The sequence below is a fragment of the Babylonia areolata genome, chromosome 25, assembly GCF_041734735.1.
Source record: "Babylonia areolata isolate BAREFJ2019XMU chromosome 25, ASM4173473v1, whole genome shotgun sequence".
Taxonomy (NCBI): domain Eukaryota; kingdom Metazoa; phylum Mollusca; class Gastropoda; order Neogastropoda; family Buccinidae; genus Babylonia; species Babylonia areolata.
Window position 1 is genome coordinate 21,975,012 of NC_134900.1, and position 16,996 is coordinate 21,992,007.

General features: G+C 45.6%; 1 protein-coding gene across 4 annotated transcripts in view; it reads left to right on the plus strand.

Moving 5' to 3' along the window:
- The window catches only part of LOC143299790 (calcium-activated chloride channel regulator 1-like), a 104,751-nt gene that overhangs the window by 48,069 nt on the left and 39,686 nt on the right, over window positions 1-16,996 (plus strand). For all 4 annotated transcript variants that reach the window (XM_076613224.1, XM_076613222.1, XM_076613225.1 and 1 more), the window contains exon 6: window positions 3,960-4,122. In XM_076613224.1, coding sequence (XP_076469339.1) covers window positions 3,960-4,122 — 163 coding nt within the window. The remainder of the gene's footprint in view (window positions 1-3,959; window positions 4,123-16,996) is intronic.

Here is a 16,996-nt window from a genome sequence, read left to right on the forward strand (position 1 = left end):
CCATGAGGATGTAATTACCATGACAGAATGAGGATGCTATTACCACGACATGATGTTATCATCATGACAGGATGTTATTGCCACGACAGAATGAGGATGTTATTACCATGACACAATGAGGATGCTATTACAATGACAGGATGGGTATGCTATAACCATGACAAGATGAGGATATTATTACCATGACAGGATGTTATTACGATGACAGGATGTTATTTCAACGACAGAATGAAAATGTTATTACCATGACAGGATGAGGATGTTATTACCACGAGGATGTTATTACCATGACAGAATGGGAATGTTTTTACCATGACAGGATGTTTAAATGGCAGAATGAGGATGATAAAACCATGACAAGATGAGGATAATATTACCAAGCGAATGTTATTTCGATGACAGGATGAGGATGTTATCAACATAACAGGATGAGGATGTTATAACCATGAGGATGTTATTACCATGATGGGATGTTGTTACGATGACATGATGGTGACGGGGAAAGCGAATGAGTTGTGGGATTCCGGATAGTGAGTGACTATATCACAGTACATCTGTTGTGTACGGGTTGTGTGAAAAGCACACCGCTGGCAGAATTGTAGTAGCAATGACTGTGGTTTGTGCTGGAAGTCAGCATTATCCTGTTTCTTTGAATATTTTTTCCGTATCTCCTTTTCCTCTTCACACACTTGTTGTCTGACAAAGAATGTCAATTAACTGTGTGAATGGGATGGGATGGGATGGGATGGTGTGTGTGTGTGTGTGTGTGCAGGGGTACTGGGTGGAGTGTGTTTGTGTGAGCCTCTGAGTTTTCACGAGAGAGTGGCCGTGTGAGCGTTCTTTGCAGGCTTGACTTTCTCCTTTACACACAGACAGACACAGACACACACACACACAAACACACACACACACACTCTCTCTCTCACACACACAGCTATCACCCTTCCCTCTTCCTCCTCCCTTGCACACACTGTACATCAGTGGTCGCCCAGCACGTCACCTCGTGATGTTCCCGACGCCACAGCACGTCACAGTGTGCTGCACCTCACGTCACTCACAGTACAGAGAAGCCCTTGTGAAGGCCTCACCTTTCTCAACTCGCACGCGATCTCCTTCATCTTCCTCCTCATGTCGCTATTCGCTTGCTTCCCCTCTTTTTCTATTAAACACATGCATCACGCACACTCACTCACGCACGCACGTACATGGATGTACACACACACACACACGCACACACACACACACACACACACACGCGCGCGCGCGCGCGCGCGCGCGTGCGCGCCTGCACGCACCCAAACACAATTTCAAGATTAAGATTTCAACAATAAACCTGTGACACCTGCGTGAAAGTGTCAGTGTCAACATTCCATTATCTCCGTGAAAGTGTCCCAGTTAACATTGTGACTGTTAGTGAATTTACCAGCTCATCTGAATCAGTGTGCCTACAGAAAACAGGTCACAAAACGAGAAAACAGGCTTTGGACAAAATATTCATCACCTAACATTTTTTTCTTTCAAATTCCATTAACCCCTCCCCCCCCCCCCCCACCTATTTATCCATCTACCTAGAAATAAAGATGTCACTGTAAACTGAAATCAGACTCACATAAGAATGTCGTGGTAGAACTGGGTGTCAACACCTATAGGTTACTGAGGGCATCAACGAAAACATTAAATCCATGGTCCGTGGAAAATCAGATCACACCAAGATAAGAAAAAAATACCCAAAACCTGCTGTTACTGCTGTTGGGAAAAAAAAGTGTTTTCAGAGCAGACTTAAAAGATTTCAGATAGACAGAATGACGCAAATTTTCTGGTAGTTTGTTCCACAATGACGGAGCCTGGAAAGAAAAAGATCTTTGAACCTGTTGCTTCTTCTTTACAAAAGGGGGTTTAAAAAGCCTGGTGTCAGAAGCAGAACGAAGGTGACGAGTTGGAATGTACACTTCAAGGAGGTCAGAGAGGTAGCGAGGTCCAGAGCTTGAGAGGGCAGAAAACGTCAGAACAGAAAGCTTGTATTCAATTCTTTTTGAAACTGGTAGCCAGTGAAGAGAGTGGAAGAGAGGAGTAACATGTTCAAATTTGGAGTATCTGAAAATAAGTCGAGCTCTTTTGTCTTGTCTATAATCCTGTGGTAATCCATATACAGGGCAACAATCCACAATAGGAGGGGGCACTCTAGGAGACTGATGTCTGTTTGCGACCGTTAAGCCCCCTAGTTCAGCCAGGGGAACCCGGGCCCCACAGCATCAGTCCAAAAGAAAAAAAAGAAAGAAAAAAAAACCATGTCCTGTAGCTATATTGAGCCTGAGGCTTGCAGCCAGGCCTCAGTCCTGGTCTTGAAAGACTGAGGGGAAATGGCTGAGATAATATGGTCTGGAATCTGGTTCCACAGGCGGACAGCTGAAGGGAAGAAAGAGTGCCTGTGAGAGTCAGTGCGGGAGAAGGGTACCTGTAGTTTCTCTGGGTGGCCTCAGACAGTTCTACTTGTCCGCACTAGAGTGCCTTCCCGGGGTGCCACCACAACCAAACCACCCATGATCTTGTACATCATGGTGGCCTTGGCTACAGTGCGGCACAGTTTGAGGGGGTCGTGTCTCAGCCTGGAGACAAGCTCGATTCGTTAAGTAGGACTGAAACCAGGAAAGAGCAAGATCGTGAATACCAAAAGAATGTTCGAGTCTTTCAATGAGAAGCGTATGATCAGTTGTATCAAATGCTGCAGTAAGAGCAAGAACTGACATATTCGTCAAAACCACAAAGAATGTCGTTTACTATATTCAGCAGTGCTGTTTCAGTACTATGGCCTTGTCGGTAAGCAGACTGATGGTGGTCGAAAAGATCATTCTGATCTAGGTGTTTGGGAAGCTGGGAGAAGATGACTTTTTCTAAAACTTTTGGAAAGGAAGGACACAATTGAAAAGGGCCTGTAATTTTCCAGATTGTTCTGATCTAAGGAGGGCTTCTTTTTGAGTGGACACACAACAGCATGTTTAAAAACAGACGGAAAGCGACCAGACAGAAGTGAATCGTTAACAACATGAGTGATGCACGGAAGCAGGACATCAAGACAATCAAGGAAAACAGCTGAGGGGATGGGTCCATTTCTTTTTCCTTTCATGTTTTCGTGTTTGTAATTTTGCACTTTCACGACACACATCTTTTCTGCCACTGTAATGTTGCAAGGAACAAGATGGCAGAATGGTTAAGACGTGTATCTGCCAATACAGTGTCCTTGAGGGTCTGGGCTCGAATCCCGGCAATGCCCTTTCTCCCAAAATTGACTGGAAAATCAAAGTGAACGGCTAGCTATTCGGATGAGACGATAAACCGAGGTCCCACGTGTAGCACGCATTTGGCAACAAAAGTGTCCTCTGGCGAAATTGTGTAAAGAAAATCCATTTTGACAGGTTCACAAATATATATGCATGCACTCAAGGTTTGACTAGTGCGTTGGAATTTGCTGCTGTCCGGCATCTGCCTGGCAGATATGGTGTAGCGTATATGGATTTGTCCGAAGGCTGTGACGCCTCATTGAGAAACTGAAACTGTATCTGTTGAAGGACAATCGTCTGCTCATGGAAACTTTTGACTTTTTATTTGCATTCCATCGTTCGTTCGTTCATCCGTTTGTTTTGTTTATTCATTCATTGATTTCATGCCTCGTGCGGATGTTAGCATCAAACAATGCACGTAGCTGCTAGTAACTGCAGATTAAGAAATTATGAACACACTTTATGAATCAAATTGGTTGCAGGCGAAACAAAAGATAACGAATAGAAGAAGAACATGAATAAACCATCAGCTGTACAATAATGTGCGAAGAGAAATTTTACGAAATACGAATTACGATTTGTAAATTATATCGGTTAATATCAAACAATAAACAACCAGCGTAGGCCTACTGGCATAATGACTGACCCCAGTGGCTGACAGAAAGCATGTCCACCTTTCAGGTGCACCACCGACGTGGATGGGTCCATACTGAACGAGTACACCAGCAGTTCCTGTTCTTTTGACTTCTTCACGGGAAAGCCAGAGGAAGCGTGTCGCTTCTTTCCCAGAATGAGGTCCAACAAGGCTTCTGCCTCGCTCATGTTCATGCAGTATCTGGACAGTGTGAGTTGTTTTTCATTGAGGCTTATTTAGTTTGTTGTTTGGAGAGAGTTTGGGTGGCTTGAGATGTGGGACGGTATGGCACGTTGTGGCGGTGTGTTGTGGTGTGGTGTCATCGATGTGTGGGGATGGTGTGGTAGTGTGGATTAGTACTGTATTTTGTACAAATGGTGTGGTGAAAAACATCAGAATCAATAACAAATAAAACAAGAGAGGCAAGGCCTTCAAGACTCACTTGTGATACACTTAAAAAAACAAAAAATGTAATCGTTAAAATGTGTTCTGTATTTGTTTTTATAAAGCTTAGCTTCGGGTTAAAACAAAACAAAACAAAAAAAAAACCAACCCCCAAAACGTCCGGACGGCAGATTCGAACCCCGCGTGTTCGGGTGAGAAGAAACTGTCTTACCCACTATTGTGGCTCCTTTACTGATGTTCAAAATTTTAACATTTAAACATGTTTTTTTAAGAGCGATAAATCGATTGCGGTATTCGCAGTGACAACGCTGTTTTAATCATAATTATTATTCTGGTGTATCTTGGGCATTCAGAAAATCTTTAAGGGCAATTAAAAATTCTTTTTAAGTCTGCGGTAAAGGAGACGTGGCTATCCCCGCAATCACACTGCAACATTTAGCCGTTTTCTCTGGATCTAGATAGATGTACAAGTTTAGTTACACCCGCCCGGAATGTACGACACGGTTGATTCAATTTCTCTTTTATGTTCATTCTAGTTTTATAGTTTTAAAGTGGATATGAACATTGAGTATTTTGTTAATTAAACTAATAACATGTACAGCCAAGTACTTCTAAACGTCGTATGAAGTGAAAAGGCCTTCATTTTGAGAAAAGTCAAGACTGGAAATTTTTACGTTTTATCAAGGGTATTAACTCTTATGGATTAAAACTGTGAATTCCAACAGATTTTGTTGATATTTTTATGGCAGTTTGGGGCATAATCCAGTAAGTGATGAGGCGTTCACAAATCTTTCTCTGAATAAATATTTAACGGTCTCCTTCTCCAACTTTCCATCACATGTTATCGTGTATTGTCGATTGAATACAGGATTGAACGGGCAGGTCAACAACTTGAAACAAAATGGCGTTCGCGAGGACTATGAGCACGCGCTTTGAATATGTATATATATATATATATATATATATATATATGTGTGTGTGTGTGTGTGTGTGTGTGTGTGTGTGTGTACGCAATTGATTTTTGCCCATGACCTTCCGGGCTCAGCCAATAGATCTATAAAGTCCACTCATAGTATTGATTTTAGTATTTTCCGAAAAAGACCGCTTGGGCGAACGAACATAGTGAAAGCCCTGTACACTGAGAGTAAAACACACAAGCTTTTTATGTATTGAGTATAATTTCAAAATGTAATGTTTAAGATGAGAAAGATCAGTTTAAAGCAAATTAAGCCCCCTAGCATTAATTACAGATTAATTTCCCTTTTTTACTATCTGCACCAAAGACATGCACCAGAAATAAAACTTCCATGCTTAGCAAAAGAAGTTCCTGTTTGAACAAAAAATGATAAAAATGACTGCTCTTGTTGTGTCAGAACATCAGATCAAAATGCCAAGTTTAGAGAATAAAAAAACAAACAAACAAACAAACAAACAAAAAAAACCCCCAGTAAATTCAGTTTGCATATAATTTGGCTTCTTTATTAATTATTTTTGTGTGTGCCCATCTCAGAGGGGCAATATTGTTTTAAACAAGATGACTGGAAAGAACTGAATTTTTCCTATTTATATGCCAAATTTGGTGTCAAGTGACAAAGTATTTGCAGAGAAAATGGCGATGTTAAAGTTTACCACGGACACACACACACGCACACACAGACAGGCCAGATCTTACCCTGTCCAGATCTTACCCCCGTAAGAACTGGCCTAGGCCAGAGTTTACCTTCGTAAGACCAGGCCTAGGCCAGAGTTTATCCCCGTAAGAACTGGCCTGGGCTACATCTTACCCGGGGTGATGTTTGGCCTAGGCCAGTTTATATCCCCTGGGCCATTTCTTACCCCTCTCTTTTTCTCTGAAATACATTGATATTTGAAGAGTGCCAAGATTAACAACATTAGAATGAATGGTATGTGAACTGCGAGGAATATATTTCACACAATAGTTATTACCAATGGGCTTTTATTCAAAACTGGAAAGTTATCAATGAACTTGTTGCTTGGATAAAACTGTTGTTTTATTTGCAATTAAAATTTTCGATATGGAACACCTGTTTTAATTGATATTATCTTTGAACATGAAGTTCGTTCTTAGAGACGTTCAGTCGTTCTGATGTACAGTGACTGCTTTTGATGAATTATGCTTAGTAATCTTGATTTGGAAATAGGAAGAGGGAGACGTAGTGGCACACCACGAGAGTTTGCAAGGTTTGTAATAATGGCTGTAGTTGGGGATGAGTTCTATCTTATAATGGAATGCACAAAGTATAATGACTTCCGAGACAAGCGTGTGCATGCAAAAGTATTTGTCTCCGAAGTCGGTTTTCATTTTTGTTTTTTGTTTGTTTGTTTGTTTTTTTGTTCATAGGAAGCAGATGGAATTTGTTAGCTATAAGTACGTTTATCAAATTTGCACATTCAAATGCTAATTGTTATTTGAAACATATTTGCGTTTTCTTATTAAGTTATAGTGTTGGGTATTTGAATGTCTTCTTTTGGGCGTAAAGTATCATTTGATAGCAGTTCCTCCATAAGCAACTGGAGTGAAAGAATGAATAAAACTTTAAACGATATTTTTTTTAAAGATAATGAACAGGGAAGAAAGAAGAAACTGAGAAGAGAAACAAGAAAGAAAAAGAAGGTATTGAAGAAAGGTATCTCGACTAAATAATCAAAGAGCAAGAACGGAGACATAGAACACACACACACACACACACACACACACACACACACACACACACACACACACACACACACACACACACACACACACACACACACACACACTCACACACACTTCCTTTACTGTTGTGTCTATAAACCTTTCATTCACGGTTTTCATGACATTTGATTCTGATTCTGATTCTGATTCACACACACACACACACGCGCGCACACACACACACACACACCCACACACACACACACACACGCACACACACACACACACACACACACACACACACACGCACACACTCCCTTTATTGTTGTGTCTATAAACCTTTCATTCACGGTTTTCATCACACACACACACACACACACACACACACACACACACACACACACACACACACACACACACACACAGACGCTAGCTAAAGATACAGTCTTGGTTCAATTTGCTGATGACATTTGTTTATGGATGAAGGTGACAATGAAGAATAAAACGCCTACTAGGACATTGAATTACATAAAGAAAATATACCAGCGGGAACTTGATAAAATCAGCAACTTTATGATAGGAAATGGCTTATCATTGTCCTTAGAAAAAACACAAATATGATGCTATTTGGTGTGTGTCCATCGAGATCGATGATGACCATCGTTGTCATCCAGCTGGGGGATGGGGGGAGGGTGGTGGTGGGGTGGGGGGGAGGATGCTCATGAATCTATCTGTGAATGCGCAGATGGCTGAATAGTCCAATCTGCGCACGAGATGTTCGCTGACAGTTGGGGCAGACAAAGACAGGCATACCATTGTCAGGGAGCTTGTTTGCCCGTGACTTTCTGGCCTGCCTCTTCTGAACAGCTGCAGCAGTCCTGTTGGCCTCGCACAACTTGGCGCCTTTGTGCACAGCAGCACGCCATTTGTCACGGTCCACTGCAGATTCCTCCCAGGAGTCAGGGTTGATATCAAACGCTTTGAGAGAGACTTTCAGAGTATCTCTGAAGCGCTTCTTCTGACCTCCGTGTGATCTCTTCCCTTGTTGCAGCTCGCCATAGAAGAGCCTTTTGGGCAGCTGATGGTCTGGCATGCAAGCCACGTGTCCAGCCCAGCGAAGCTGGGACTGCATCAGGATGGTGAAGATGCTGGGAAGGGTGGCTTTTGCGAGCACCTCTGTGTCTGGGGTCTTGTCTTGCCACTTGATGTTCAGTAGCTTCCTGAGGCATGTTGTGTGGAAGTGGTTCAGCTTCTTGGCATGTCGTTGGTACACTGTCCAAGTTTCGCAGGCGTACAGTAGTGTGGGGCGAACTACTGCTCTGTAGACCTTTAGCTTGGTCTCAAGACTAATGCCTCTTCTGTTCCAGACATTTGCACTGAGTCTACCAAAAGTTGCGCTTGCTCTTGCAATCCTGACGTTCACTTCATCGTCGATGGTCGCATTTCGTGACAGTGTGCTGCCAAGGTATGTGAACCACTCCACCGCACTGAGTCTCTGACCGTTGACTGTGATGTTGGGCTCAACGTAGGGTTTCCCTGGGGCTGGCTGATGGAGAACTTCAGTTTTCCTCGTGCTGATGGTAAGGCCGAAGTTCCTGCTGGCAGTGGCAAACTTGTCAACGCTGAGTTGCATGTCAGCTTCAGATCCAGCGTTGAGGGCACAATCATCAGCAAACAAAAAGTCTCTGATGATGTCTGTCATGACCTTCGTTTTTGCTTGAAGCCTTCTGAGGTTAAACAACTTACCATCTGTTCGGCACTTTAGGCCGATTCCAACATCGCCATCTCTGAAGGCATCAGTAAGCATTGCAGAGAACATGAGGCTGAACAGCGTTGGAGCCAGGACGCAGCCTTGCTTGACACCATTTGTGACAGGAAAAGGAGCAGATGTTTCGCCTTTGTCCTGGACTCGAGCCTGCATGCCTTCATGGAATTGGCTGACCAAGGAAATAAATTTCCGAAGGCATCCGTACTTGGCCATGATCTTCCACAGTCCCTCTCTACTCACGGTGTCGAAGGCCTTAGTGAGGTCGACATAGGTGGAGAACAGATCAGCATTTTGCTCCTGACATTTCTCTTGCAGCTGCCTTGCAGCAAACACCATGTCGGTGGTTCCGCGCTCTTTCCGGAATCCACATTGGCTCTCAGGCAAATGACCTTGGTCAAGGTGTGCTGTGAGGCGGTTTAGTAGGATCCTGGCAAGTATCTTGCCTGCGATGGAGAGCAAGGAAATGCCCCGATGGTTATCACAGGCTTGCCGGTTCCCCTTTCGCTTGTACAAGTGAATGATAGATGCATCTTTGAAATCCTGGGGGCTCGTCTCTTCTTTCCACATGAGTGAGTACAGCTGATGGAGCTTCTCAGTCAGCACAGTGCCTCCATCCTTGTAGACCTCTGCTGGTATGGAGTCTGAGCCAGGTGATTTGCCACTGGATAGCAGACGAATTGCTTTCTGGGTCTCAAGAGGTGTTGGCGGATCGTCCAGTGCTTCGTTGATGGGGACTTGTGGGAGACGGTCTATGGCTTCATCATTTATGGAGGAAGGGCGATTTAAGACACTGTTGAAGTGCTCAGCCCAGCGTTCGAGAATTTTCTCCTTCTCGGTGATCAAGGTATTCCCATCTGCACTGAGGAGGGGGGATGATCCTGAGGATGTGGGGCCGTAGACTTCTTTTAAGGCATCATAGAATCTCTTCATATCGTGCCTGTCAGCATATCCCTGGATCTCATCAGCTTTGTCACTCAGCCACTTATCCTGCATCTGGCGTAACTTTTGCTGAACAGTCCTGCGGATGGCATCGTACACATCCTTTTTTGATGTGGACTTTGGGTTGCTCAGGTAGGCTTGATGCAGACGGCGTTTCTCATCCAGAAGCTGCTTGATTTCATCACAGTTTTCATCAAACCAGTCTTTGTGCTTTCTGGACATGGGTCCCAGGGTCTCTGAAGCTGTACTATAGATCAGCTCACGCAGGGTCCTCCAGTCAGACTCCACATTCTGGTTGTCCAGAGAGGCGGATTCCAGACGATCTTCCAGCAGCTCCACAAAGGACTGTTTGATGGCGATGTTTTTCAGCTTAGCGATGTTGAGCCGTTTTGGAGCCTTCTGGCCTTGGGGGCGTCTCTTGGGCTGGATTCGAATATTCAGCTTCGAGACTACAAGGCGATGGTCTGTCCAACACTCGGCGCCGCACATGGTCTTTGTTATACGTACATCTTGCCTATCCCTTTTCCTGACGATGACATAATCGATGAGATGCCAATGTTTTGAGCGAGGGTGCATCCATGACGTCCTGTTACGGGTAGGGAGGCAGAAAACTGTGTTGGTTATCAGCAGTTCGTGCTCTGCACAGGTCTGAAGCAAAAGCAATCCATTTGGGTTGCAGTGGCCCACACCGTGCTTTCCAATCACTCCATCCCAGGAGATGTAGTCAGAGCCAACTCTAGCATTGAAGTCCCCAAGAATGATGAGCTTGTCTGCTTTAGGGATAGCAGCAATGACAGAGTGAAGGTCCTCGTAGAACTTCGCCTTCACTTCATCCGGGCTGGTCATGGTTGGGGCGTAGGCACTGACAATGGTGAGGTGCTTCTGGCCAGATGCCAGTGGGAGTTTCATGGTCATAAGCCTATCGTTGACTCCCTTTGGGATTTCAGCTAGCTTGCTGACAAGTGCTGTTTTTACTGCAAAACCAACGCCAGCCTCACGTCGCTCTTCGCTTCCTCGTCCACTCCAGAAGAAGGTGTAACCAGATCCCCGTTCACAGAGCTCGCCTTCACCTGCAAGCCGAGTCTCACTCAAGGCTGCGATGTCGATGTTGTATCTGGCGAGTTCGGATGCAACTAGTGCCGTTCTCCTTTGGGGTCTGTCCGCGTTATCTCTGTCCAGGAGAGTCCTTATGTTCCAAGCACCAATGGTGAGAGGAACGATCCTTGTTTTTTTCTTTTCTTTCTTGTTGTTTCGACCGCTGATGTAGGGTCCCCGCCAGCCGCGGTATGCTGGCCAGGGTGATATGGAGCAGGCAATTTTTAGGGCACCTTTTCTAGCCCCTTCCTCATGCCAGGGAGGTGAGCAGTGCATTCCTAAAGAGGGCTGCTCAGACGCTCAGACGGCTGCCGAGCTCCATCGCTGCTCCTGTCGACGAAGAACGACCCTATGGCCTGAGCCGCCTGCGTGCAGGTCTGCGACTGCGACTGCCAGTGTACCCACACCTGTCGTTTCGTCGCTCGCCTGTCGCCACAGGACTTGGGGGTGATGAAATGATGAAGGATGAAAGGTCATTTTGGATGACTGATGACTTGCGCGATGAGTTTGTTTAAAGTGAAGAGGAGTTGCGCAACGTCAACCTCACTCTCTCGTCCGGGTCCACCAATTTCCAGTGGCAAGACTAAGTCGAGGCGACTGGAGGATGAGCACGGATGCAGTGGATGACCAAGATATCCTTTCGGTGTCTCATCTTGCTCTCTGCACTCCACAGTGCGTTGCTGTAACCGCCTTCCTCTCCGTTGAACCGATAGGTTTCTTCCGCAGATTCTGCCGGATCCAGACTTCGCATGCGTGGGTAGACACACCCCGGGGGCCAACTGTGTGTGGCATGCACACAGCACAGTGGAGCTAGATGGCCGTCGGTGGCTCTCCTGAGCCAACGCCCTTTTATGGATCTCCATAAGGGTGTCTAGCCACCCGCCTCACCAGTCCCGGAAGGGAGCGGTGGGAGTGCCGGTTTAGTCGCCGGCAACCCGACCCTGAACAGGTTGTACTGGATTACAGGTTACCAGTAGCAGATCTAATGACCTGACCTGACCTATTTAATACATGATCAGACCCAGAAAAGCTCCCCGTGTTTACAATAAATGGTACAGTCATCAGATATACACAATCTGTTAAATGTTTGGGAGTCTATCTTTCTTCAAAGCTTTCGTGGAATTATCATATTGACTATATACTAAACAAAGCAAGAAAAGGTCTAAATTTCCTTAAAATAATTTGTAAACAGCACTGGGGGCAAGATACCAAAGCGTTGATATCTCTCGCTACCTCCATTGTACGTTCACGCTTGACATACTCAAGAGGTAGTTTTCAGTGCCTCACTGCATTTGTTAAAGAAGCTGCAAAGCGTTGATTGTAAGGCTTATAAACTCGCTCTAGGTGTGGCCATTCTTACATCAAATTACAGGGAAGCAGGTGTTTTATCTCTTGATGAACAAAGGAAAGCTTCAGCCGCGAAATTCGTTATCAAATCTTTCGCATATGAAACATTTTCAAAAGAAGAAGTTAATTTGAGTTCACAAAAAGATTTTGCTAAAAGAGCTAAGACGATACAGTCTATGACATCCATTAATACATTTGCATCAGATATCATTAGTGCTACGGATTCAAAAGACAAGCAAATTGCAAAAGTACCTACTTTTTCACCAGTCCCTGAATGGGAGCAGTGTAAAGCTACCTTTGACATGGATTATACAGATTTATCCAAGAACCAGTCACCATTTTTGTTAAAACCTGAAGTGCTCTCCCATATAGAAAATCAATATTCAAATTATCTAAAAATATACACAGACGGATCTGTTCTAGAAGATGGTAATTCAGGAGCGGCTTTTGTAATTCCTTCATTTAGAATAGAAAAATTATACTATATGGTAGACAATATTCCATTTTTACAGGCATAAGACAGTTAATTCCAAAAGATGTAGCTGATGACTTTTCTTCCAATATTTCATTAGCCACTGAAAAGATTTTGAATAATTATTCATTGCTTAGAATGTTTTCAGAAATTTTAAACTCCAGTCCAATTGGTATCCTCCTTTGATGTATTATAATTAATGTTGTTATTTATATTTACATTGTTGTAGGTTGATACTTGTTGATATGCATATACATATTCTCCTTCCCATGACACCTCATTCAATACACACCACAATATCTTCAGACTTTTTCTTATAATATACTTTTCCTCTGATACATAACATGAACACTTTTTTCACTAATATTCACATGCATTCCCTTTCCTTTATCCACTACTTTACTCATTTCCGTCTAAAAACACTTATAGTGAATAGACGTTAAACTGAAGAAAATACACACGCGCACGCGCGCGCTCCATGAAATGATGGTTTTGCGGTTTATTTTGCAGATGATTTGGGGGGTCAGCTTTATGTTCCCCTAGGTCTATGTTCCCCAGAATTTTTCTTCAGCCAGCTACAAGTTCTTACATGACTATATTTCCCCAGGTCTATGTTCCCACGGGTCTCACCTCACCTCACCTCACCTCAGGCCCATAACTACAAAGTAGTCGTTGGGGGAAACCTGAGGACCGCAGACGCAACCTCCCTTCTCCATCTGTCTCTGTCAGCAGCCGCCGGCAGCAACTCACGTGCATGGAGTCCGGTCCATTGTTTGATGTTCTCATGCCAGTTCTTCCACTGTCTTCCTCTTCTTCCTCCGCCCTCGATGGTGCCTTGCATGATTGTTTTGGACAGACTGGTGTGTCGAATGTTGTGCCCAAACCATATCAGCTTGCGTCTCTTCACAGGTGAAAGGAGAGGTTCCTGAGGTCCAGCGAGGTTCTCAATTCTGCTCCGTACATATTCGTTGGTCCTGTGCTCGATCCAGGAAATTTGAAGGAGCTTCCTCAGGCATTTGTTCTCGAAGGCCTGGATCTTCCTTTCAGTTTCGGCCGTCAGTGTCCATGCCTCGCAACCATACAGTACAATGGAGACTACCAGGGCTTTGTAGAGTTTGAATTTTGTGGAGAATCGGATTTGCTTTTCCACACTCTGTTCAGTTTGGTCATGGCTGCAGTGGCTGTGTCAATGCGAATTCTTATTTCTGCTTTGCTGCTTCCATCTTTTGTCAGGGTTGCTCCTAGATATTTGAAGTTTCCGACATCTTCCAGTTGTTCTCCGTTCATGAAAATAGTGGCATGGGCCATGTTCACCCTGTTTACCATGGTTTTGGATTTCTCTGTGTTCCCCTAAATTTACGTTTTCTGGGTCTTTGTTCCCCCAGGTCTTTGGTCTCTCAGTCTATATTCCCCTAGGTCGATAATCCCCCAAAAACGTTTTTGGTTGGCCTATGTTCACCCAGGTCTATATTACTCCGGGTCTATGTTTCCACAGGTCTGTATACCCCCTAAGTCTATATTTCCCTAAACATATGTTTGTTTAATCATACATACACTTTTGGGTGCTTGTCAGCAGTGATCAGCAATAGTCAATGGTCAGCAGTCAGTAGTGGTCAGTGGTGGTCACCAATCAGTGGTGGACAGTGGTGGTCTGTGGCGGTCAGTAGTGGTCAGTCATGCTCGCTGGTAGTCAATAGTATGTATTGGTCAATGGTCGTCAACAGTGGTCAGTGATCTGCAGTGGTCAGCAGTAGTCAGTAGTTGTCCGCGGTTAATGGTGGTCAATGGTGGTCAGTAGTGGTCCATATATAGTGGTCATTGGTGGCCAATAGTGCTCTGTGATTGTGGTCAGCGGTGGTCAACAGTAGTCAGTGGTAGTCAGCGGTCAGCAGTGGACAGTAATAGGCAACGGTGGTTATTAGTGGACAGTGATGTCAGTGGTTAGCAGAAGTCAGTGGTCAGTGGTGGTCAGTGCTGGGCAGCAGTGGTCAGTTGTCAGAAGTGGTCAGTGGTCAGAACTGGTTAGTGGTCAGAAGCGGTCAGCAGTGGTCAGAGGTCAATAGTCATAAGTGGTCAGTATATAGTGGTCAGTGGTTGGTTCTGGTCGGTCAGTGGTTAGCGGTTTAAGTGATCAGTAGTGCTAGTAGTCAGTGGTGGTCAATGGTGGTCAGCTTTCAGTAGTGGTCAGTGTTGCTCAGCAGTGGTCAGTGGTGGTCAGCATTAGTCAGTGATCATCAGTGGTCAGTGGATATCGCCGGTGGTCAGTGGTCAATAATGGTTAGTGGTCAGTATATGGTGGCCAGCAGTGGTCAGTAGTGGTCAATGGTTAGCGGTGATCAGCAGTAGTCAGTGGTCAGTGATGGTCAGCAGTGGATAGCGGTCAGCAGTGGTCAGTAGTAGTCAGTGGACTGTAGTGGTCAGTAGTGGTAAGCGGTGGTCACTGGGTAGTGGTTGTCAGTGACCAGCAGTGGTCAGTTTGCAGTTGATAAAATCAAAAACAAAAAACCAGGACGTCTTGATAATGCACAAATGTGACAAAACAACGCAATCTGAAGAATTTGACGTAGTGGTCAGCAATGGTAAGTACTGGTCAGTAATGGCCAACAGTATAGTGAAATCCTGCTAAAACGTTGCAATATTGCATACAACGTAATGCAATCTGAACTCTGATAGTGGTCAGTAGTGGTCATACAGTGGTCAAACATCTTCAAAGACAATGTACTTCTTCTTCTGCGTTCGATGTTTTGGCTGCGTCAGACGGTCACCCCTGTCGCCACGATGTAACCCACGGTCTTCTCCAGGTCGTGGCGGTCTCCCCAAAGCTGCGCCTGTAGCTCTGTGCCCCCTGGCCAGGTTTGACGCCGTAGAGCTTCATGGGTCGGGCAGTGTTGGAGGATGTGTTCAGGGGTCTGGGGTCCAGTGCCACATGGACACTCATCAGTGTGGGCGATCTTCATACGGTGAAGGTGACTCAGTAGTCGGCAGTGGCCAGTTCTCAGTCTGAAGAGGACTGTCTGCTGGTGTCTCTGGAGCTGGTGGATTGGATCGACACCACTGTTTGCACCCAGCCTTCTCTTCCACTGGTTCTGGTAACGGTTGTGGATGATGGTCCTGGCCTCTCTGTAGGTCACGGGGTGGCTGAACTGCTTCATTTTGCTGCCTGCCTTGGAGAGAGCATCGGCCTTTTCGTTCCCCGTGACCCCACAGTGAGAAGGAACCCACTGAACAGTGACAGTCGACCGTTTTGAAAGGTCATGAAGGGCTGCTTTGATGTTTGTCAGCTGCTGTTCGTTTCTGGTTGACTGGAGTCCCTGCAGGAGAGATCTGCAGTCAGTGAAGAAGGCTATCTTTGGTGGTGGGTTGACTGACGTCCTGAGGCCTTGTGCAGCATGGAGTAGTGCTGCTGTCTCCGCTCTGTAGTTCGAGGAGATTCTTCCTGTGGGGAAGGCTCCAGGGGTCAGTCTTCCATCTGTGTGCCTGATGAAGATGCCTGCTCCTCCATTCTTCACCGCTCCCTCCGAGGATCCGTCTGTGAAGACGTGCGTCCATTCGCTGGGGTTGTACCGAATCTCAATCATCTCCAATGTCAGAGCTTTCAGCAGGGGAGGGGCTTGGCAGTCCTTTTGGTCGATGCCAGGGACTTTTGTGATGATTGAGACTCCTTCCAGTTGGTCGGCCGGTTCCTCGAAGTCGGGGAGTGTTTCCATCTCGGCAGGGGACGAGGGCAGCAGGTCTTCATGTTGGCGGTGCAGGGCCTTGGAGAGGTGGTTGAAGCTGGTCCGCTTCAGTCTGTTCTTTGTTGGGTGCTTCAGTTTTTCGTGCATTGGGTGAGTTGGCATGCGCAGGAGCTTCTCGCTGTGGATGAAGACTTTTTCCTCTCGTCTATCTTTGAGTGTTTCTCCATCGCCTGAACTGGAGTCGTCTTTATCCCGCCAGTGATCAGCCGTAGCCCTGCGTTCTGAACTTTGCTCAGGCGGCTTGTGTTGGTTGCTGATGCCGTGGCCCAGGCAGTGCTGCCATACTCCAGGGTTGGCCTGACAGTTCCAGTGTACACCCTCTGCAGTATGCTGCTGTTGGCACCCCAAGAGGTCCCGGCGAGTTTTTTCAGGATGGCCAGTTTTCTGGTTGCTCGTCTCTCGATGTCCTTGAGATGGGGGTTCCATGTCAATCGCTTGTCGAGCTTCACACCCAGGTACATTGGCGTGTCATCCTGTTTCAACTGCTTTCCGTTCAGTTTGAGGTGGGAGGTTTCTGACATCGGTGACAGCGAGAAGATTGCTGAGACTGTCTTGGTGGTGTTGATGTCTACTCCCCAGGCAGAGGCCCATGTTCCCACGTGGTTGAGTGCTTCCTGCATTCTGTGGCTGGCGGACGTGAGGTATTCCGCAGCACTCCAGGCAGC